General features: G+C 43.5%; 1 protein-coding gene and 1 long non-coding RNA gene across 4 annotated transcripts in view; one reads left to right on the top strand and one right to left on the bottom strand.

The window, feature by feature from the left end:
- The window catches only part of LOC142557560 (uncharacterized), a 36,684-nt gene that overhangs the window by 3,525 nt on the left and 9,702 nt on the right, over positions 1–23,457 (bottom strand). The window lies entirely within an intron of this gene.
- LanB1 (laminin subunit beta-1) overlaps positions 1–23,457 on the top strand; it is a 63,238-nt gene that overhangs the window by 35,907 nt on the left and 3,874 nt on the right. For all 3 annotated transcript variants that reach the window (XM_075669492.1, XM_075669494.1, XM_075669493.1), the window contains 13 exons: positions 1,566–1,729; positions 3,779–4,063; positions 4,409–4,645; positions 7,087–7,278; positions 9,002–9,182; positions 9,586–9,770; positions 11,761–11,954; positions 12,736–12,966; positions 13,597–13,785; positions 14,677–14,840; positions 15,357–15,498; positions 17,757–17,933; positions 20,124–20,280. In XM_075669492.1, coding sequence (XP_075525607.1) covers positions 1,566–1,729; positions 3,779–4,063; positions 4,409–4,645; positions 7,087–7,278; positions 9,002–9,182; positions 9,586–9,770; positions 11,761–11,954; positions 12,736–12,966; positions 13,597–13,785; positions 14,677–14,840; positions 15,357–15,498; positions 17,757–17,933; positions 20,124–20,280 — 2,498 coding nt within the window. The remainder of the gene's footprint in view (positions 1–1,565; positions 1,730–3,778; positions 4,064–4,408; positions 4,646–7,086; positions 7,279–9,001; positions 9,183–9,585; positions 9,771–11,760; positions 11,955–12,735; positions 12,967–13,596; positions 13,786–14,676; positions 14,841–15,356; positions 15,499–17,756; positions 17,934–20,123; positions 20,281–23,457) is intronic.

Genomic DNA, 23,457 nt, shown 5'->3' with positions numbered 1-23,457 from the left:
ATCAAAATGCGGCTGCCGTGGCCGTGATTCGATCCCGCGACCTCAATGCTTAGCAGCCCAACACCATAGCCACTAAGCAACCCTCAGCGGGTAGCATTAAACGGTGTCTTTGGTTGTTGACACCCGGCAAAACATCACTGCTTATGTCCAACAGCCAAGGCACACACGGAAGTGGACGGTAAACTACTGCAGGAAGTTTGCTGCCCATCGGTGATTGGGCCCAAGACCATGCGCACAGGTATAATTGAGGACTGCAAAGGCAGCAGAGAGTGTCCCTACCAAGTTCGTATGGGCGCTTACTGAACAGAAGTGGGTTAAGCTCGCGTGTCAGCGGAAACCTCAAACTTAATTTGCACAACACTACATAAACAGCCAGTGTTGCGCAGTCAAGGTCGCCCTTCACAGCATCGCGACGACGTATGATGCAAAATGCTCCCACGGCCTCAACCACCACTAAATTTTAAGTAGACTGAAGCACCACAGTGAGCTTGAATCCGTATTGAGTAAACAAATCTTCTGGGCTGCCGGAGTTGTAAGAAATGTTGAACTTGCATTTCTGCATGAAAACACCTGAATGATGGCACCTTGAAAATAAACTGACTTCAGAGATGAACCTATTTACTTTTTGGCAAGTAAACCGGTTTTTCTTTTTATTATTTTATTATTTGTCAATGTCTGGCACTTGTGTCAAAGGGTTATGCAAATCCCACTATTCAAACTATTCAAATCAAACCAAAAAACTGATATTTGCACAAGCCTAATAGGATCATAAAAGGCCATGGCAGAAGTGTGAAATCGCCAAGCTACAAGAAAATGTCCCATAAACTGAGCATATGAAAACTAGAAACTCGCAGAGTTAAAGAACTGAGCCCATGGTACAATGAAAGAGTCAATACTTTCCAATCCGATGCCTGTGCCTCTTGTCATTCCTTAGGCAATATAATGTTTTCTGTGTCAATTTTGTATGTTTCTTTTTTTGAACTCTGCATTCCTGAAATAAATGTTGCATGTGCTTAAAGTCTGAGAAGGAATGTGATTGTGCGACTCTCAAGCTTGCCATATGGGCTTCTACAAACGTGTAAGTTAAGTTGTTGCAACAATAAAGTGCCTGTGGACTTTTGTGTCACAGTATCGGGCTCACTCACGTTCCTCTTGGGACTATTGTGTGTAGGACTAATATGAAAATGTATTGTAATAGACATAATTATTGAAATATTTGCAAGAACAGGCAGTGCAGATCATTCGCAAAGAATTTATTTAACCATAAAGTTCTTCGTTTTGTACCTTCTGCAGAAGAAAAGTTTCACACAAATGTTCGCAGTTTATCCCAGTGCTATCCCTGCCTAAATATTAAGCTTTCTCAGAGTAAACTATCTGTGTAAATTGATTTCAAACTGCTTTTCCCTTGGTCAGTTTGAAAACAAATTATTTAACAAATAAATCCTTAAATCTGAGGCAGCATATTAGCCAAGTTACGTGAAAAGCATGCTGACACTACTCAGATTCCAGATTTGTTGCACATTTATGATTTAGTTGCAAACCATTGAACTGTTGAATTAATGCAGGTGTGAGGTCGGTTACTATGGAGACCCTCGGTACGGAGTGGACATCCCCTGCCGCCCGTGCCCATGCCCGGGCACTGCGGACAGTGGTGTCAACCACGCCACTAGCTGTGACCTGGATCCACGCACTGGCAATGTTATCTGTCACTGTGCACAAGGATATGTAGGCAAGTTTGAGATCCATTTTTCCTAATGCCACCATATGCGAATGAATGCAGTGTCAGGTGGCATCGTATGTGTTCAAAAGGGCAATACCAGTTGATATATGCTTCGTTTCTTTAGTGTCCAAAAGTTTGAGTCTTGATCATCCCCCGATTCTCTACAACAGAATTTGTAGGTTCCCATACTCATTTAAATGCATGCTTCTCAAAACCAAGCAGGTTGAAATGGGCATATTTTCACTTCCCATGCTCTCAATAAGGTAAGGATAAAATCCGATAGCGAGCGATGCAATATTTGTTGCTATGGTAGCTGCCAGAGCTGTGGGGTGCCTTTATCTTGGCTTGGCTTCCTCACATTGGCTTAGCCAGAGCCACCTAAAGCGTCAAGTGGCCCATTGTGCAAAAGAGCTAGCAGTGCCTGTAGCAGCAAGAAAATGGCACCTAACTTCTTATTGGCTGCGATGTCACGTCACAAGCGCACATCACGCACTCGTGATGCTGGCTTGCGCTTGCTGACTTGGGCAGCACGTACCGCTATGGAGTCTGAAGCATCTACATTGTCGGCGGCCGCAACCTCGGCAATAGTGAACTGTGGCCGTCCATGCCAGTACACAGCAGACGACGCAAGGGAGCAGAAGAACGCAGCAAAAGGAGTGAAAAGGCAGGCAGAAAAATCTACCATTGTCGTCAACTCTCCCAATACACCGCAGGCTAAAACGAGCATTAACGCAAACATTACCCGCAGCGCAAAACTCAAAGGACCGCTCAGCGGTGTTCAATTGGACATTAACGCTTTCGCATTCACAACTCGTATAGGTGCTTAGGTGTCCTCAGATTTCTTTTTCTTCCTTTTTAAGTTCTGCAATTTTCAACCACTTATGTAAAAAAAACATTGCTGGCCTAAATAAAAGATACACTCCCTAAGTTGGCAGGGAATTCTTGTTTTAAATGTAGCATGCCTCATCAAATTCGGTGTAGTGCAAGCCCCAAAAAATTATTAATCTGTTCCCATGTATTTAGATTAGAGCTCCTGATGTTTCCACATGTTAACTCGGGGCCAAGACTGATTTCTCTGTTGAAGTTCATGCAAAATGCTCTCATTTCCTGACTGCTGATCTGATTTAAATGAACTATATTGCTTTTAAAAGGTAAAAGGTTAATTCTAGTAACTATTAGATTTTTTATTCGGGCACTATGTTAAAAAAGAATTGTTTCCAAAAGGAAAAAAATAAATAAAACAAACTTGAAGCGTCGTTTTTCATGACTCTTCAACAAGGCCAGTTATCGCAGTTCTGTAGATGGCAGCTCCCTACTAAAGCATCTGAAGAGAAAATGTATATGCCGCACATGGCTCAAACCATCACTGTATCACTTTTGTGACTCGCATAGCCACACCAACAGTTCATTGTTAACCCCAGACATTTATTTTTTTTGCAGAGATTAGACGCACTATGAGATGAAGTTTGCAGTATTGTTGCATCTGTTTTTGTTGCAGTGATATAGACGCATACAGAGCTTTTGCAGTTTTTATAAGTTTTTGTAGAATATTGAGGGCATAAATGAGACGTCGACTTCTAGGAGTCTTGGAGCATGGCTGTGTGTTCTAAATGCATCAAGTTTAATTAAAATGGTACATTGGCCACATAATTAAAAGGATTCTGCAACGTAGAATCCATTAATGTCACCAGGATGTGTAAGCTGCAGTTTAGTTGCGTAAATAAAAAAAAAAAGGCAGTTTATCCCTTATTTTCTGATCGAACAGGCAACCTTTTTTCACTGCAAATACAGAATAAATGTTGAAAGGGGCAGCCTAATCATTCTAATCAGATTCAGTATACCTTAAACCATGCAGTATCTCTTACTGTGCAAAGACACAATGAAGGGACACAGCTCGAGCACAGTTGCATCCCCTTTTCTGTCTCTCTGATCCTCTGAAAATTTGTTTCACTTTTCACAACCCGCCAAATTAGTGCAGCTATGCAAAGTGCCGAGAGTTCCTGGTAGCTGCAACTGCAATTTTTATTTATTTCTTGGCACTGCCTCCCAAACGTACAGGTGAAAGATGCGACCGGTGTGCCAACAACTATTATGGTGAACCCAACGTTCCTGGTGGCTCCTGTCGGCGTTGCGAATGCAGCGGCAATGTTGACGAGACCCAGCCAGGCAACTGTGACTCGCGCACGGGCGTCTGCCTGCGCTGTCTGTACAATACAGAAGGTCCCCACTGCGAACGCTGCAAGCCGGGTCACTACGGAAACGCTTCGCTCCAACAGTGCTACGAGTGTGTGTGCAACCTTCTTGGCCTGGACCCCAACCGAGGATACTGTGACCCCGTGACCGGTGGGTACAAAGCCAAATGTCACGAGGACATTTCATTCGTTCACCGTATTTGCACGGATACCAGCTTGAGGGAGCACCTCACATTGAAGCCCTTGAAAATGTAGCGAGTTTAACCACTAGACAACTGAGGTGTGCAGGCCAGCTTCTCTATGTCATACACATCCTATAGACAGGGCTGGTTTATGAAGACCACGGTCGTGCCCTTTGTGCAAGTTCTATCAACTTCTCTTGTGCCCTAGATCTTGCTTATTACTCATTATCATAGGATTACAACACATTTACCCATGATTGGCTTTGCTTCGATTCAGTGATGCTTCTCTTTTTTTTTTTTTCTGCAATGTATAGGCCAGTGCCCATGCCTGCCAAATGTAGAGGGCATCTCCTGCGATCGCTGCGCTCCCAACTACTGGAAAATTGCCAGCGGCGAAGGCTGCGAGGCATGTGGCTGCGACGCCCTTGGCTCCTACGACCTGAAGTGCAACGAGTTTGACGGCCAGTGTCCGTGCAAGCCAGGCCATGGTGGGCGGCAGTGCAATCAGTGCCAGGACAATCACTGGGGTGACCCACGTGTCCGATGCTATCGTGAGTATGCTCAGTATTTGTCACCTAGGCGCAGTTAAGGTGTGGCACCACATAGCATTGGCTAACAAATACGGTCTCCAAAGCTGCAGCACTAAGAACCACTTTTCTTTCTGCCTTGTTCAAGAGTGTGGTTTATATATGCTACGCCATTGCATCTGTTAGATTTATCCCCACAACAGGTTAATGTGTACTTTCTCATCAACAATAACATTGGCCTAAGTTGAACAATGGTTTGTAGCAAATGCAGGTATGTAAGTTTCTTTTCAGGGCAGGGTCACTATGCCAACATCCCTGAGCAGTAGCTGGTCACATATGTTGTGTGGAATCTTTTTCAAGTATATGTTTATAATTGGGCAAGGCAAGAACCATTCTGTGGAACAGTCATGCCCGTGAACAAATCCGGCAGTATGGCAGTAGCTCCTCAGATGATTTTTGTGATGTCTGCCCCTTGCATGACTTGCAACTATGCATGTAGTATACATGTTAAGAAAAGCTTGTCATATGGCTTCTCACATCACCGTGTCATTGATCAAGTTATCAATTGCACTTCATACAATCGATCAATTGAATGAACTCTAAATATTACAACACATCACAAGAAACAAATGCAAAATAGGAATACAATAGAGTCCTGTTAATTAGGAATACAATAGAGTCCCATTAATTCAAGCTCCAGGGGGACCGGAAATTTATTTGAATAAAATGGAGTTTGAACTAAAGAGAGCCCCTTTACATATAACGCCCAGTCAATCAATTGTGCGCTACAGTGCGCCTAACCAAAACCGCTACTGGGCTCGCACTGAAAAAGTCTTATCTTTCCTCCATCAGACATGTGCCAAAAGACAGCATGTTCTATATAAAGTCCAATTGCAATAACATAAGGGTGACCGGAGAAGGCCGGCGACTTGACAAGGGTGGTGGCTTAACGTGTGTCATACTCCTGCGTGCCCAATGTTGGAGATGATGCAATGAATGCAGGAGGGACCATAGTCAAAAGTGTCAGATTACCGCATTTAAATATGTCTTTTTCCCCTAGCACAATTGATGAATGGAATGCTTTACCCCAGGAAACTGCTGATGGCCCCAATTTTCTTATGGCTGTTGAAAATATGCTTTGAAACATGTATTTTCTTTATCTTCTTTGATAATCTGTTGTAGTGGATGTTCTAACAATGCTTGCTTTTTAATTATTATTTTTTTAATCATCTGCAGCAATGTTAATCGTTAATTGGCTATTCCGTATGCATTGCAATGTTTGTTGCTTTCTTTCAATTCTGCGAGCAATGTAATCTCCCTACAACAATGCCTCCTTGGTGCTGTAGGTAATCCTAATAAATAAATAAATAAATTGTAAGGGGGAAGAGCATATGGACAAGGCCAGCCAGATCATCTATTTTATGCCTGCAGTGCAACCACTGAGCCAGCTGGATCGCCAGTGCGTGGCAGGAGAGAGAGCCACTCAGCCATCCAGTGGTTCCTGCTCTCCGTTACGCTTGACACTACCAGCTGGGTTATTAAATACACCCCTTTACAAAATAAATAAATAAATAAACATGGTGTGATCTAGCATGCACTGTGAGAAGCGTGTAAGTGAGTGTGCGGTAATGGGATCAAGTGTGCTAGGAGGGAGAGAGGGGTGGGGAGGGGTGGGCATGTGAGTGGTGCACATGGTAACGTGATCAAGCGCACACTAGGAGGAGAGGGGAGGGGAGGAATAGTAAGGTGATCAGGTGCGCACTGAGGGTTCCTTCCTACTGGCACTGCTCTGGTTCCGCCTGGTCTCTGCTTTCTTCTACGTCTTTCTTGGTCATCATTTTTTATGGCACGCGACCTTATGGTCCTTTGGGTTGGATTTGTCCGGAAAGTGGTGCACGGGAGTGAGGTTTTGTTCAAAATAGCCATTGCGTGGGTTTTGCAGTTCAAATTCGTTGCAGTTTTTCTCTATTCAGATACATAAGACTTTTCCGGCACCAACAGAGCAGTTCGAATTATCTGTCAATTTGAATTACGAGATTTCGAATTACCGGGATATGAATGTATCAGACGAAGTATTTTTTTTTCCTTTGCATTTCATCATTCCTTGCTATGTCTGTGCCTGCTTATGCACACGCACATAGCGGAGTGGAGTGAATACGCATGAACACAGTGATGTACACATAACGAAGGTTCTGTCAGGTACAACCGATCTTGATTTTGTTTTACTTGTTTTAGTTTAAATGCTTTTAGATTGTTCTCTTGCTCTATGTTCTTAAATTTTGGTGTTTGTTCACCTGCTTGGTCCTCAGACTACAATATATTTTAAATAATTACATAAATTTGCCCGTTCTGGTAAGTCTGTCCCGGTAAGTTCTGGTAAGTCTGTTGCTGCCCCCCCTTTGTATAATATAATGTCTCTAAGATAAACGTGCAGACACACCTTTTTTTTTTCTGCCTCTGAACAGCGTGCGAGTGCAACGTGCCTGGGGCAGCCACCAGCCAGTGCCACCGGAACAATGGCAGCTGTGTTTGCATTTCGGGAGTGGCTGGCGACCGCTGCCAGCAGTGCGCTCGTGGCTTCACCGGACGGGCGCCGTACTGCGACTCTTGCGGGGAGTGCTTCGACAACTGGGACCGTATCATCCAAGAGCTGCGTGGTACGTTGGGCGGGGGTGGATAACCCTTTGCAGATGTGTGCAAATTCTAGCAATTTGCTCGCGAAATAGAGCAGACCTATACAAGGTAGTTCTCACACCCTTTGGAAGCTTTAGGGATCTGTTTTGCCGCAGCCCGAAATCTACCCGACACTTTGCAACCGGTTCACCATATGTGGTGCAATTGCATCGCTATACTTTATTTCCTTTTAAACACTTCACTGTATCTAAACGTGGTATTCGAAAGATCTCCAATATATTCTATGCATGTTCCTGTACACTGTAAGAGGTGTACCGAAGCCGACATCTGGCTGTTCTGAAGGACTGGCAATTTCACAACTCTGATGGAGACTGTGTTGCTGACTATTTGTTCTTTAGCCGACATTCAATACTGAACATTCTGCCACAAGGTTATGGAACTTCCCTGTTCAACTTAACTGGAAAAGAAAACCGGACTTTGTGGTAGCACTCTTTATGCTCATTTTGGTTTGGATGCTCATATGTGTGCAAAGTCTAGCGGATTGCTTCCAACTGGCATTGGATTTGCAAAAGGGTTGGTGTGATGTTGCACTGCACTTGACTTCTTACTGATCCCACTAGTTTATGCCTCTCTACAGCCAAGCCCATATCCTAATGATTGTGAGATGCTGCAGACATTGTGCACGTTATCTGTAGCTCTGTTCCCATCATCAACCGGCCCAGCTTTGTAAAAATGGGCTGGATCCATTGGATTGCTAGTAAAGGTCTGAACTGTTTTGTTGTCATAGTAGTTGTCTTAAGAGAGTTTGTCTTAAAGGGAGTTAAGTGCTTGTTTCTTCGGAACAGAAGTTTTGTGTGAGAGGGGCAGAGAGCAGGAACATTAACATAGAAAAACAGTTAGGTTAATAGCCAGTTGTGGATGAGATTCATTATTTCAGATTTAATGCAGATGTGTATCTTTCCCCCCTTTTATTCCTAGCAATGATTTGAGTAGCGTGGTGCAGACTCTGAATGAACACATTAATGCGCACATAGGCAATTTAAAATGCTTGGGAACCCTCTTTTTTGGCATTGCATATTTATGGCAGCGACATTAGGAGAAAAATTGAGTAACCTAATGATTCTGTGCCTGTCATTGGTACATCATTAGGATGTGCCGGACCATCTATGTGAAAGAAGAGAGACCTATTAAAGATCTTTTGTGGCAAATACTGCAGTTCTGTTGCATCAGCTGGATTAGTTGATGAGGTAGGTACTACTTGCAAGACAAATTGATGTTAGCTAATGAACAGAACCTCAACAATTAACTTTGTAATGGTCTCAACTGTGGAATTGATACCAAAAAGTAATCTAGCGGAAATTCTACCAGTTTTGAGAAATATGTCCACAAAATCTGTGACCTTGATGTTCCAGTTAACACTTACCAGCATGGTGGAACCTGGCAAAAACCTATCTACCATAACATGTCTTTAATATGTCTTTTCATTAAAATATGTAGGCCAGTATGTAGTAGTAATCGCAAAATATTTCCTTCAACGTGCATGTTTCTGCCTTGGCTTCCTCCTTACTTGCTTATCACGATTGGTGAACAGTGGTCAAACATTGGAATGGTGCTTTTTTTTTTTGTTTACATGCTGGCCCATGTGAAACATGGGAGGAGCAAAATAAAGAGGAGCATTGTCCCAACTGTAAGAATCACATTTTATTTTGCTCTAGCTTTCTTTCGTTCTTTCTTTTTCCCTGTTAGAGGAGACCCAGAACATGATAAACTCAGCACGGCAAATCAAGCAGCAGGGTACCACTGGTGTTTACACGCGCGAGTTCCAAGAGATGGAAGAAAAGCTGCACGAAGTGGAAGAAATCTTGAGCGGGGCCAACATCACTGGCCTGGACCTTTTGGACCGCCAATCACTCATTGAAGAGATCCGGTCAGTGGCTTTGGTGTAATGAACAGGGATACATGTAAAACGAACTATTGAATATGACTGAGTAAATTCTAAAATGTTTCATGCCAATATCGGTACGTAACGAATATATGCAAACAACAAATATAGAGTATAACAAAGGTATTTTTAGGTAGTATGAGACTGTTATGCTATCTGACTGTAATTGGAGGTACCTGGGAGCGGACGTTGTTCTGCAGTGAACCTAGATAGGCTGACTATACATACTTCATTACAGTGGCTGCGATAGGGTTGCCCTACATAGTCATGCCGGCAGCTTGCAGTGGAAGGAGCTGATGTCTTAGTATCACTGAGCTTGGGTGGTTACAAATAACTTGACGATAAAAGTTGATTACAAGTGTGTGACTACAGCTTTTGCTCTTTGCAGGCGCAACCTGACTGAAAGCCAAATACAACTTGAGGAAATTGGAGACCGGTCAGGAAATGTGACGCAGCGCTCCTTCGCCACCAACCTGATGCTTGCAAGTCTCCATGAGCGAGCACAAGAACTAGGAAGAGATGCCAAGGCTTTGCGCGAGAACACCACAGCCCTGCAAGAGGCCAACGTCGAAGGTAGGGGGGCACCCTCAAGGTCTGTTGTACAAATTTCTGAAGAGTGGGTAACGGACCAATTAAAAAAGAGCCTGAGAGACATTAGAATGAAGATTAGGCAGCTAGGGTGCAACCATGAATTGTGGGTGCAAATGGCATAGCAAGAAACTAATAGTGTGTAGATAACAAACTGTGATGAACTTTTACGGGTACTGAAATTATGGGCAGGTATACTACAGTCGAACCCAGATACATCGAATCTGAAGGGATGACAAAAAAGTTCGATATGCAAGTAATTCGATGTATAAAAGAAAAATTTTATACAAAAATTTCCAAGGGGATTTTACAGCTGTTCGTTCTACACAATAAAATTGTATGGCCACTGAAATTATTGCAAGTGCACTGCCTCATGGCATGATGAGTTTACACATGCGAGTTGTAAGAGCTGGGCTTCATGCAATGAATCTTCATTGGGGCCAGCATCGTGGTACTTGGCCTTTGGAACTGCCAGTCATCCACTATATTCTGTCACTAGCATGGCAACCGAGATCGTCAGCATGGCACTTCTAGCTGTCCCAGATTCCATGTTACTCGTGTGTAGTGCAAGGCCATATGGCAAGCTTACAGTCACCACACTTAGTCTGCGTGTGGCTCCGAGAAGGACATTATCCTTGCTTAGAAACGGCTTGGGAATAAGCCACAGGGTAGCAGCATGACAGTTAGAAACTAATTTTGTGTCCAAATTTAAGCCCACAGGCATGCTTCTGTCCTTAAGCCAACCTTACCTTGCAGTGTCACACACCATGTTTTGAGACACTAAAATATATAAAAAGGCTGTTTGTTGTCATTAAGTAGATGAAGTCGACTTCCATTAATTCTACACTGACAGGACCGATAAAAATGATCTATTTGTCCAGCGGGTCGAATTAAATAAGATGCAGAAAAAACAAAGCAAACCGCTAATTCATTTGGCGGCATTTGCCCAAGTCTAACACACCCCTGAATCAAACGGGCACTAATTTTCTGTTTACAAAGTAGAAAACTATGTCAAAATGACATTAAGGCTCCTAAACAATGTATAAACCTAACATGCACCCAATTTCGTGGAAAGAGAGATGGGCAAGATTCTAATACGTGCTGCACAATGGCAACTGCTTTTCTAAAATCAGCTTCGCCACACATTTTTTTTTTTTAAGTCAATAAAGTTAATTTTGACGCAGTGCACTTGTATCTAAAAAGGAAAGAAAGAAGTGCGCATTAGAATCACGTAAATACCGTAATCGGACATTGTGAGCTACAGTTATTGCTTAAATATCTTCCTAGGGCAGGCCGAATATGGGCTCTCCTACGGGATATGATGTGTTCAACACATTCACTGCCCTCTACCCTCCACTGAGACAGACACTTGCCATTATTGGGGTCAAGTACGTGCATGCTGATTGGTCAAGTGCGAATTATCTGCTGAAGGCCAATTTTAGGACCAAACTAACGAAAGTTTGGGCCGACAGAAATGCATGAGCTCTGGCTGAGATCTTCAGTGGGATTGAATTAACCAAAAGGTCTAATTAACTGGCGTTGAACTAACGGAAGTCTACTGTATTTAGTCGAACCTTGGCATAATTATTTATTGGAAATACCAAAGTAACCCTAAAGTGTCTCATCAGTATCAGCACGCAACGAATGTATGCTTATAATGAATATTAGATATAACAAATAGTATTTTCATGTCTGATGCGACTTCAATATATTGAAGTTATGCTATGAGAAACAGGTGATGGGAGCACTTATTGTTCGTGTGATGCGGGAACTTCAAGAGGTATGTATAGTCATAAACCAACTCGACTAAAACGAGGGCGAGAGTTTTGCATTAATTTGTACGCTCGTGGAATGCACAAATGCTGCCCATGGAAAGCCTCGGGTTTCTTGGAAGCCGTTTTGGAAACTTGTGGTTAGCAGTGTTGAAGTGTACACATGTTCGTGATACGACTTCTTTGGTAACATGCCTTTGCAGGAGCACTAAACATCACAAGGGAAGCCCAAAAGAGGTCCCAGTTGGCCGAAGGACGAGTCCGGGGAGCGCAAGACGACATTGTCCAGTCACAGGCCACACGTCGTTACGTTGAGCGAAAACTGCAAGACACGGCCAGCGCATACAATCGCACATACCAGGAGAATGAGAATGCCCTGCACAAACTGCAGCAAGAGGTGGGCTATCGACTTATGGTTGCTTGTGCAAGTTATGCTGTTCTTATTTTAAACCGACAGCTTTCGGTGTTTGGCGGACATCGATTTAACGTTGTAGAGGGTAAAAAGATTGAGGAGTAGAAGAGTAAAGAGTGGAGAGGTAAGTGCTTGCACAGAGGAGGAGGCACCTGATTGATCAGCACATAAGAGGAGGCGGTACCCGACAGTCCAAGAAAATGCGAGGAACACTGCAGGATAAGTGGAAAGCTACCGCTGACTTCAACGATCATCTTCAATGGCTTCTGGTGGATTCCTTTCCAATGTCTTGCAGAGACATCTCCATGAGTATATGACTTGCCTGCCAGTTAAGGCAGAGAGTTGGGCTAGTTGAAATTTATACAAGGACATGTTCCAGTCAGTGTGTAACAAAAATGAAAGGTCAGAAAAGGTAGAGCACTCTGCCTTTTCTGTCATCCTTTTTGTTTCTGCACACCTTTCCATTTTTCTTACATGCTGGAACATGTCCTTGTCGTGCTTGCCAAATTACCTTCAGTGACAGAACGGAAAGGGAATTCTGGGCTACATCATTTATGCCATGAAGGGGACCTTCTTCAAATGCTGCACAGAGTAGTGTGTACCAAAATTGAATTGAAAGTTGGCGAAGTTTTTGTTGGTTCATGCAAAATCACGGCAGTATCCTGCATCATTTTTCTGTATGTCCTTTTCTTTTTCACTGTTCTGAACTTTTTTACAGAAGTGCAAGATCAGAGGATGGATGTGATATGTTTACACACTGTTTCAGGTGGCCGACTTGGAAGATCAAATCTCCGACGTCAATGAGCTTGTCTGCTACCGACGAGGAACGGTGGATCGTTGCGATTCGCTCTGTGGAGGTGCAGGCTGCAACCACTGTGGTGGACTAGGCTGCGAGGAAGGCGCTCTCACCCGTGCTAACAACACGCTCACCATGGCCGTCGATGCCAACCAAATTCTTGGGAAGAAAGAAGCGGAAGCCCGAGATCTCTTCAATGCGGTGGGTGGCATCATCGTTTCTTTATGTCAGGAACAAAAACTGTATGTGTGTCAAGTTAACACTCCTCTCCCTCTCGAGATTCGGTCTAGTGTTCATGACACATGAGCTGTCGATGCTGGCACTGCGATGTTGTTGTGATTAGCCTTTGCTGTTTTATCCTGGTTGGTTCGGGTGGCACTTAGCAGCAAAAGTTGCAGAAGGTTGCTCAAAGAAAAGCTCTTATGCACAAGTTCACAGTTGCTGTAAACTGATGGAAGGAAATGTGAAAATGCTCATGCAAAGAAATTTTGGTACACATTAAGTAGCCCAGAAAGAGGCCATAGTCTTGATAAATCACTTTTTGGGGAACAATCACTTTAATGAGAGTTTGCGCAACTTGGCAATGGATGCGTCGGCACATACAGGCAACAGCGTTCCTCGCACAGTGAGAAGCTGTCTTGTCACAGTGCAGGCAATGCTGTCGCCCATAGTCTCCAATGTGTCTGGGGCTGAATCGCACGAAATCTTGCTGAAGTGATCCTAACTGAAGGTTAGTATCTTAGATGAAAAACATTTTTTAGGAGAAAATGAGCAAGTTTTAAGTTTGTCGACATAAATTGACCCAAGTTCTTGTCAATGCCCCACATTCAGGTTGGTTCAGCAGAAAGGGAATCGCAACGGGCCCTCGAAGAAGCGAAGAAGGCTTTTGCACGCTCCCAGATGGCGAAGAATCAATCAGAAGAAGTCGGCACTGACCTGCAGGACTTGCTAGACCGTATTGACAAATTCCTGAGTGAAGTAGGAGCGAGACCAGCTGAAATTCGAGTCCTTGCCAAAGAGGTACGCAAATCGAAACTCTTCAATAACGAAGGAACATTACGAAGCGCTTACATTACTTGTACCGGCCGACACGTGTGAATCTTCACTAGAGTGTCCTTTTACCACATTAGTGCATTTGTGCATAACCATCGAAAGTGTTTCATGGCCCCTTTGAAGTATTCTTGATATGCAAATGTCCCAGCTGCACCGAGATCCGGACCTAATGAAATAAGCAGCATGAAAATTGGTGTACCTAGTCAGAAGATTGTAGTAGAGTGTCAGTGGCCCCAGCTGGTGCCTCCCTTCTCCTGCTCGATACAGTAGAGAAGGCCCTTGAATTTTTTATTGCAATAGCAATTATACGAAAATCCCATCTGCAGTTGTGGCACGTTGTCCTGGATATGTGTGCGTGCGCATTTCTGTATGTATCCATGCTGTCCTGGCCGACTGCAGCTTTCGTCGCGCAGTGAAAAACCACAGAATTTGCATTCCCTGTACGTCGCATGTAGCGTTCCTTTGTCGAACACAATTTGCTATGCTGGAGCATTGTATATTAAAAAAAAATTTCACTTTGCAGCACAGGCAGCACTTCACAAGACACTGGCCACCGTGTATCTGATTGTGTAAGCATAGGTGCAGCAAAAATTAATACATCAGCGTGTCCCTCATCATGTCTCACGGTGAGGCTGAAGGCTACTTTTCAAATGCACTGCGACACTATCATACGTCACACCACCGACAAGCCTTGTAGCATTAACCGATAGAGCTAACGAATAACTGTTCCCAGCAGCACATCTCAGCATATCTGTCAGGACGCCATCAGTTTGACAATCACCTTCTGATAGTTTCTGCTCAATCTTTGTGTTGTTGCTTATTGCTAATTTGATTACCCGACATCCTCCTTTGATGCAGTGTATTGGTCTGTCCATCTCGCTGGAACCTGAACAAATTCGTGAGCTGGCGAAGGAAATTAACGAAACCATAGCTAGCCTGACTGACATCGATGCCATCTTGAGAGAAACCGGGGATGATCTCAGGCTTGCAAAGGACCTCAAGGCTCAGGCAGATCGTGCAAGGTACGCTCCCTAAATAGATCATTGGCAAGACAACTGGTAACCAGTATTGGGGTAGCCACGAGGCTTGGCATTATTAATCAACACTGTTGTCCTGCATTCAAAGCTTGTGCACATTGCATACAAGTGGTTTTGAAACATGTTTTCATTCAAATATAATGGTACTGGAGAAGTACACAATAAGACTGTTCTACCTTTTCACGAGGCATTGCATAGCGTTGTTGGAACTTGGATCACCAGCTCAATGCAGATGCCGAGGCAAGAAGCCCCGACTGCAGTTTCAAGTTGCTGCAGTGTGTCTGTTCTCCCTCACTGGTTGTGGTAACTGCTAATAAACCTTTTACTAATATCTTACCCATTTTGAGCAGGCACAGACCTTCATTTTCAGCGTTAACAAATCCAATTATGCTCTACCTTCTGCCAAAAGACGTAGTTATGAGCTTGCTATTCACAGTAACGTGTGAAGGAGAAACACACACACTCAGCAACATGCGCACCTTTAATCGGCTGCTTGCACAGGACTATGGCAAACAAGATTTTGGACACCGCCAAGGAGGTCTTGCAAAACCTGGACGATGCTGCTGAAGCCCAAGGCAGGGCCAAGCAAGCAATCGATCAGGCTCGACAGCACATCAACACAGCCGAGGAAGATCTTGCACAGGTATGCACTTTCCCATGTTCAAGCTGCACTAAAACAAGAAATAACTTGAGCTGTGATGTACTCCATTCACACAGGGTGCTTTTGATTGGGATTGAACCTCGTTGGGATCTACACTAAGAAAAGTTTACACCCTTTGGAGTGTATATTTGCCACACAGCAATAATCGTCATCTGTCTTGCCTGCATTTCCTTTCTTGAAAACGCCGCGCCCGCTACTTTCCTGTTGGGAATGCAATGTCATGCTGATAACGCGCATGCCATTCGTTGTTGGAAAGTACCGGGCTCGCCACGTTAAAGAAAGGAAATGCGGACAAGACAGATGACGATTATCGTTGTGTGGCAAATATACACTGCAAAGGGTGCAATTTTTTTTGGAGTGTACATCCTCGATCGCACTTGGCAAGTTGCGGAAGGGAGCCAATCACAATACAGACATTCAATTTCGATCGGTCTCAATCGCGATTGAAAGTGCCTCGTGTGACTGGGGTATTAATAAATTGCCTCTCTAAAATACCTAAAAAAGCTACTCTTACCATAAAAAAAAAAAGGCTTCACAAGCCAGAAAAAAATGCAACAAAAGACTGAGTGCCGTTCTGCCTTGAAGTTTCTATGGCAGCTTGTCGTGACGTCATGGATTTTTGACGATGTCTGCTCGAGCCTAGTGAATTCTTTATTTTAAAGGTGGACTATAAATTGTATCCTAAAAGAACCAAGGACTAAACTGATCAACTTTCAAGAACTTTTACTGAGCTACAGCAGCCCAGGTACGAAAAATACATTAACATAAAAAGTTTGTGACGCCACGTTGACATACTGGCTTCCTGCCACTGAAGTGCAAATTTGGAAAAATGGAACTCATTTCCATTCCATTCATTTTTTTCATTCCTTTCATTTCCTCCTTAACCTGTTACTGCAAAATTAACGAAAATATGGTTTTGAAAGAATAGTTTTGTAACCCTTTAATTAAAGGCCTTGAGAAGGTGTGATGATTTTCATTTGAACCTATACTGTGCTTAGTTATCCACCAAATTGATTGGCTGATTTTAGCAGTAAGATGAGCGCTGCTTGTTTAATATTGAGACAATGGGTTAAAATAGTATGGAAAGGCTTGCACGTGTTGTAGTGGCTGCTTTATTTCTTCCTTTTACCTATTTTCTACCAAGTTGGGCTTGCCTTCATCAAACCTTACAAAACACATCGTTGGATTCATTGCCAGATATTTATTCAGCTTCACTGCATGCCTATGTCCTGTTATACAAGACCAGAGAAAATAATTTGTAAAATAAAGATGTAAGATGATGCCACAAAAATATGCAACATTACCCAAATTTAAAGAAACAACACATTTGAAATGGTAACTATTGTTGAAAGTAACATCATGATCTATAAGTGGTTTGCTTGGACAAGTTCTGGCCACCAAACAGTTAAAGAACAACCAAAACAAGAAAGTGTGGACTTAAAGTTGTCTTCAGAACCTTGGTGCTCTGCTGTGAAGCCTCCAAAAGTACTGCAGTTCTACCCGAATTTAGGCACCTCACGGGAAACATCATGGGGGTTGCCTTATACAACATTTTATATATATATATGTATATATTCTATTACCATATTTGTCTCTGTTTAATTGTTCAGAATATTCTTCGAAGCGTTCTTTTGAAATAAAGGTGTCTCTGAAGTTTACTTCTGTATTGTTCACCAAGCATTTATGGCACATATTGTATCACTTATTATTATTAAGTGAATAAAAATAATCAGCATACATACTATATAGGTGAAATTCACAAGCAGTGCTCAAGTCATGTCCATTCAATAGACATCCAGAGATAAGCATCAGTTTTGAGTTATCCATAAACAAAATTGCAGTGGAACATATTGGCATTCCATATATTTCCCAGAGAAAGCCTTTATTATAATACACGTCATGGGACAGAAGAATTTTTTTTTATGTACAGCAGACTGATTGGTTCAGGGAGCTTAATTAAATGTCCTAAAGCAACACCGGCCCTATGAGGCAGTATTCCAGAATAATTTTGACCACATGCTTTCTTAATGCGCCCCTAAAACTAAGTATACGAGTATATCTGCACTTCTCCCTCGTTGAAATGCAGCCGTTATGGCTGGGAATCGAATCTGTGACCTTGTGCTCAGCAGCAAAATGCCATAGCCATCAAGCCACAGCAACAGGCACATACAGACAATTACAGAATCACTAGCCGTGTCTGGGCATGACCTGACTAGCTGTATAACTTTTGCATGCTGCAGATCGAGGACGCCGCCTACAAAGCGCAAGGTGTGGCCAACCGGTCCCTGGACCAGGTCGGAGGACTGCAGGATCGACTGGCTGAGCTCAAGAAGCAGTACACCCAAAACAACCTGGATGCCCGCAAGGCTGTCAACGAAGCAAAGGGGGCCGAACGTCTAGCGGGACAGGCGCACACTGTACGTTTCCCTGTTTTGCGCAGCATACTCTACTGCTTGTGCAGTAATACAGTTGTGCTAGTAATGAACAAACTTTTTCTGCACCACGGACAACACAAGGGCAAGGAAACACGAGTGCTTAACTTTAATAATGTTCATTACAGCGGAGCTGTTATGCATTAGGTTCTGGCAGTTTGTGTGCATAGGCAAAAAAGGTGTCGGTCACTCCAGAGATCACGACCGGCCGATCCCGGAGATAAAAACGGTGATAAAAGTGTATCGCTGGGTATGCCCCAGCTACATTTAATCGCGAAAAGTGTCAAAACATGTGATGGAAAAAATATAATAAAAATTTAAATTATGGGGCTTTACGTGCCAAAACCACTTCCTGATTATGAGGCACGCCGTAGTGGGGGACTCCGGAAATTTTGACCACCTGGGGTTCTTTAACGTGCACCTAAATCTAAGTACACGGGTGTTTTCGCATTTCGCCCCCATCGGAATGCTGCCGCCGTGGCCGGGATTAAAGATATAATCAAGAAAAGTAAAACTGGAATATACACTGTTTAGTATGGATTATGGTTTGACGTCACGGGCTCTCTCTATAAGCAAACCACATAACCTTATCTCAGTTCCCTTCCACCCGTGCGAATGAACAGCGTGCCCTAGGAAGAACACCGTGAACAGAAGCCAGAATGTGAGCGGCGGCGGCAGGTGGCACATAATATGGACGAACATCGTGCAGCAAACAGCAAGCATATGCACAGACTCCACTTCCATCATAATTGTGGGTGATTTCAACATAGATGTGTCTCAGCCAGAGGGAAAGTGGTTTGTGCCGTTTCTCTTGGAAAGGTTTGGCATTCAACGTTACACAAACATCAGTGTGCCCACAACGCATCATCGATCGTGCACAGACCTCACATTGGCCAAGCACCTTTCCAGTGTCGCCAGAGCCACTGGCCATATATCATAGCAATAATAAAGTGACAGTCACCTTGGAGACCAAATAATATATCCAAACAAAGCAAAGAAAAGAAGGTTAAAAATAAAAAAAAAAGCATTGAGTATGCAATTTCAAAAAACAAAGAAGTCGTGAAAAACAAAATTCATTGTGGTATGTGTCTTATTTTCAATCAACGTACTTATTATCAACATATTTATCACCATATACAGCTCCGCTCGTCATCCACCTTCACAGAGTGGAATAGCTATGAATACTTTGGGAACAGCAAGCTCTATTTTGCAGAGATAACTGTTTTAAACTCCTCTTTCCAGGCTACATTCACAGACAACTTTCTGTGGCAATGAATGAAGCGCTATGTAGGCAACGCACACTTGTGGTAGTGCCCCTGGAAATAGTTCTATGGTCCCATTTGCCTTTTTTTTTTAGCTGCCAAACAGGAAACATGAACGTGTTTTCTACAGCATCTATATACACCTCAAGACGTAAGATACAGCAGTCGTTGTTACATTAGAGTTTCATCTCCTTGCTTGGCTCTTTCACATTCATCTTGGCAAATGCCAAACCTTCTCAAGTAGCAAGCTAAGTTGATTCAGTATCTGCTCCGAGAAATCGAACCGTTAGCTTCACATACAGTCTTTTGTGTATTTTTTTTTGTTAGCACTCTTTATTCAACTTGCCTGTACTTTTTGTATGGCAAGTCTTAAGTGCAGTACTTGTTGAGTGACAAACAAATCTTTGCATAACTAATGCTGTCTCACTGCAGTGCAATGTACACACAAACAAAAGAAAAAAAAGAGACGATACTAGCGCAAACATTCAACAACTTGTTGGATGTACCACTTGCTTATACAGGAATAGTCATCATTTGGTCTTCACTAATGGTGACTGATAAAACGCAAGAAATTGCTTCCGACATTCGTTAAGTTATGCTCTGTCAAGGCATCACCTAGATTTGACACTTAGAAATATCAGTTCTTTACTTGTCAGTGCCGATAGATGGAAACACTAAAACAGCCATATTTGCGTCTACCTGCACCTTCTGATGTCTTGGACGACTTCTAAACACCAAGAAATGTTTTCATGATTTGGTGAAGATTATGTTTAGCCCATTACACCAACGCTCTCTTGAAGTCTTTTGGCAGTGATGTGTAACTTGCTTAAAACACTTGTCGCCGCAATGGCAATGTGGCTATAAATTTTACAGGCAGACCGTTTGAAAGTATGCCTCTTGTGTTTTCATGCAGGAAGCCGAGGATTTAGAAGCAGAGTACAAGAGGGCTGTAGCAGACTTGGGCGGCAAGTCTTCAGCCAGCGGAGACATGAAGGATAGGGCTGAGAAGCTGCGAGAGCGAGCCCGGAAGCTAGCCGAAGGCGTGAACTCTAAGGCCCAACAACTGCAAGGTCAGCCTGAATTTGGGGGACATTTTTGTTTTTTACAGCTTTGTGACCACAAGAAGAAAGATTATAGTCAAACCTTAATATATTGAGCCTGAATATAATTAATTATTAGATATGTCAAAGTAAATCTAAAATTCATTTATCCGGTATCAGCGTGTACAGAACATATGCTTGTAAAGGAAATTGGATATAATGAAGGTGTACTTATGTCAGATCATTTTGACAAGGTTCGACAATTATTTGTTTTAATTAACGACAGCCATATATGTATGGCCTTAAATTTTTGAAATTCAATTGTGGTGTGCAACTAGGGCACACACTTGGCAAATGAGGGACGCCTAAAACTGGAGCCATCATACATATGGTACCTTAGACTGGTCACCTCCATCCCCCGAATCAGAGTTGGGCAGATCGGGCTTTCCCCGAATTCAGAGGTAGGGGACAAGGGCGCTAGCCAAATGTGCGACTCGCTCTCACAGGAAGAGATGGCAAATGCAAAACCACTTGACCAATGCCAACGTCTGAGGTTTTGCCTATCCGAAGCTCCAGCGGACACGCTGATGGGATGAGCCATACGAGCGTTAGTTGAGACCAGCATGCAGTGGCCTAGGTTTCCTAGGTTACTGTGAACTGTTGCCAACAGCAGCACTGAATGGTGATGATGTTGCTGGAAATGCTCCGAATCTTGATGACTGCTCTGAAAGGGCTCAGAGCACCTCATACGCTTGAACATGGAGGAGAGCGATCGAAAAGAACCAGCCGAACGCAAGGTGCGCGCCATCTTTCAACGAGCCAAAGATGCCAATAGTGAAATCACGAGCAACGACAGAATACGGAATGTACTGTTGAGATACGGAATGCACACTCCATATAGTGATACAAGATATGAAATGCATGGAAAGAGCATCACAGACCCTGTTTTCAATGAAGCTGTCATTCATTCCTGGCTGTCAAAACAATGGTTCCAGTCTGAGACTTCCCTTTTTTGTCCACTGTTGATCAATGCCAAGTCCGCCATTCTTGCACCCTTTTGTCTTCGATGGGCAGACATGATAAATATGCATATAGGGCATGGACTTCTCGGAGTACATTGTAGTTACAGTCAGATGACAAGTATGTTGTGTCTTCTGTGCTTGTTACGTCTACTCTGACTTGTTCCTTGCGGTGTTACCAGAATGCATTCTTCATAAATGAACCGAATCGCCTGCCCTTCTATGTGAATGTCGCACTTGCTCTGCTAGTTAATTTTGCAAAAAAAAAGAATGCATGCACTGCAGCACACATAATATGTGCACACATGCAGGTGAGAAGCACTTCATATCACGATAGTTTGGTCGAGACTGTGTCCAGAAACCTTAAGTCGTTATTATGGTGCACTGCTGAGGATGAAATGCATCTCTTCTTGTAAGCCTTTTCCTTCCCTATTATTAAAGAAACCAAAGCACTGAATTTGGACAAAGTCTTATTAGAGCGCGTTTACTTTGCAGTAACTAGAGAGTTTTAGCCCAGCGGGTCGGCCAGCGGAGCGGAGCGGGAGAGCGGAGACACGACTGCGCATGCGCACAACGCTGAGGCCGCCAGCGGTTTTGCGTGTATGGGAAATGCAAAATGGCAGCCGCGAACATGAACGCCGGCAGTTCTGCATCGATGACGGCGACTGCGGCGCTGACCCGTACATTAGTACTCAGTATATTATTAATAAATAATGTACTGAGAACATGTAATATATCTTTATTCAACATTTCTCGCATTATAAAAGCAAGCGTAATTCAAATTCATTTCTCAGTAACTCCTATTCGGACCACTAGGTGGGGGAAGCAGAGCGCCCCGCTCGAGCGGGTGAGTGATCCGCCGGGCTAAAATTCTTTTTTCGCGAGCCGCTCCGCTGGCGCAACGGTGGAGACCGCGAGCGGAGCGAAACGTAAACCCGCTGAGCTAAAAGTCTCTACTATAGCTTGACAATATTTTGTACGGTAGACATTTAACTGAAACACTTAAATTAAGCAATATCATAAGAAGTCAACAAAATAGGGCCTCAGTTTCCTTTCTTCTCATTAAACTAAGCAAGTAATTTTTATTTTCTTTTAAGACTGCTCAGAAATGGCATGTTATGTGAAGAGCATTGCCTTGAGGCAAGATTTATGTTAAAGGGACCCTGAAACGCTTTTGACGATTTTCTACAAACGTATTGAGTCGTTAGAGTAGGTCCTTCTGATCATTAATTGACACATCTAAGTGCTCCGCGTAAAGCGTGTAATTTATTATAAGGTTTTAAATATGCACATCGCTGCCGATCGCAGCGCACTGCTCGGCGGAATTTTAAGCCGCCCCTACCCATATGACCGAAATCACCCATACGACGTCAGTGGGGCGAGCTATCTGATTGGCTGACAAGGGCGCGTGATCGATAATTTTTTCAACTTTACGGTAAACAAATGATCTTCGTAATAGTTGGAATGTTAGTTAATTTGTTTTTATGAAAAGGACAGTAACATAAAGAGAATGCACAAGAATAATTTTTCAGTACACTTAAGCACTTCCGGCACACAGCATGTGTCGCCTGCTTGTGTTACAACGTACTCCATTTTGAAGAGAGCTCCGCGGTCAGAGTCGGTCTCAGTCTTTTCGCGAGCACTATGATTTGACTTTGTTGCCTTGTGGACTGCAAACGTAGCGACTGGCAATATGTCAAGCTGCGACATCGTGTCCCTCTGCAAGGCAGCGTACGAGCGAACTGGCTGCTGCGCATCGGACTGCCGCTATCCGATCGGGGCCAGGATTTGCGCGTTCGTGGCCGTCACTTCACACCGGAAGATTACTAACGCAATAGCGTTTCCCGAGTCCGGTATTAGGGAAAACGCAAGCGCAAGGGGACAGAGTCTGGCCGCTTGACTTTGCCGTAACGGGATGAGCCATGAGATGAGCAGAAGGGCAAATGCGAATGGTCTGCACGGTGCAGCCACCTGGTGGCACAGAGCTCAACCATACACAGTAGCAGCAACGAAGTGTATTCTTCTTTGCTGCTGGCGTGTATTTTTCGCAGGAGTGTAATCATGAACACGTTGTTTTTATAAATGTTTAATATGTTTTACACTTGGTTAGAGCAATATTAGCGCTTTGTTTGGCTGGTTAAGCGCTGCACCAACAAGTGTATGGACCGTGCAGACCGATCAGGCCGCT

The sequence above is a fragment of the Dermacentor variabilis genome, chromosome 9, assembly GCF_050947875.1.
Source record: "Dermacentor variabilis isolate Ectoservices chromosome 9, ASM5094787v1, whole genome shotgun sequence".
In the NCBI taxonomy this organism is placed as follows: domain Eukaryota; kingdom Metazoa; phylum Arthropoda; class Arachnida; order Ixodida; family Ixodidae; genus Dermacentor; species Dermacentor variabilis.
This window is presented reverse-complemented; position numbering and strand designations above follow the sequence as displayed.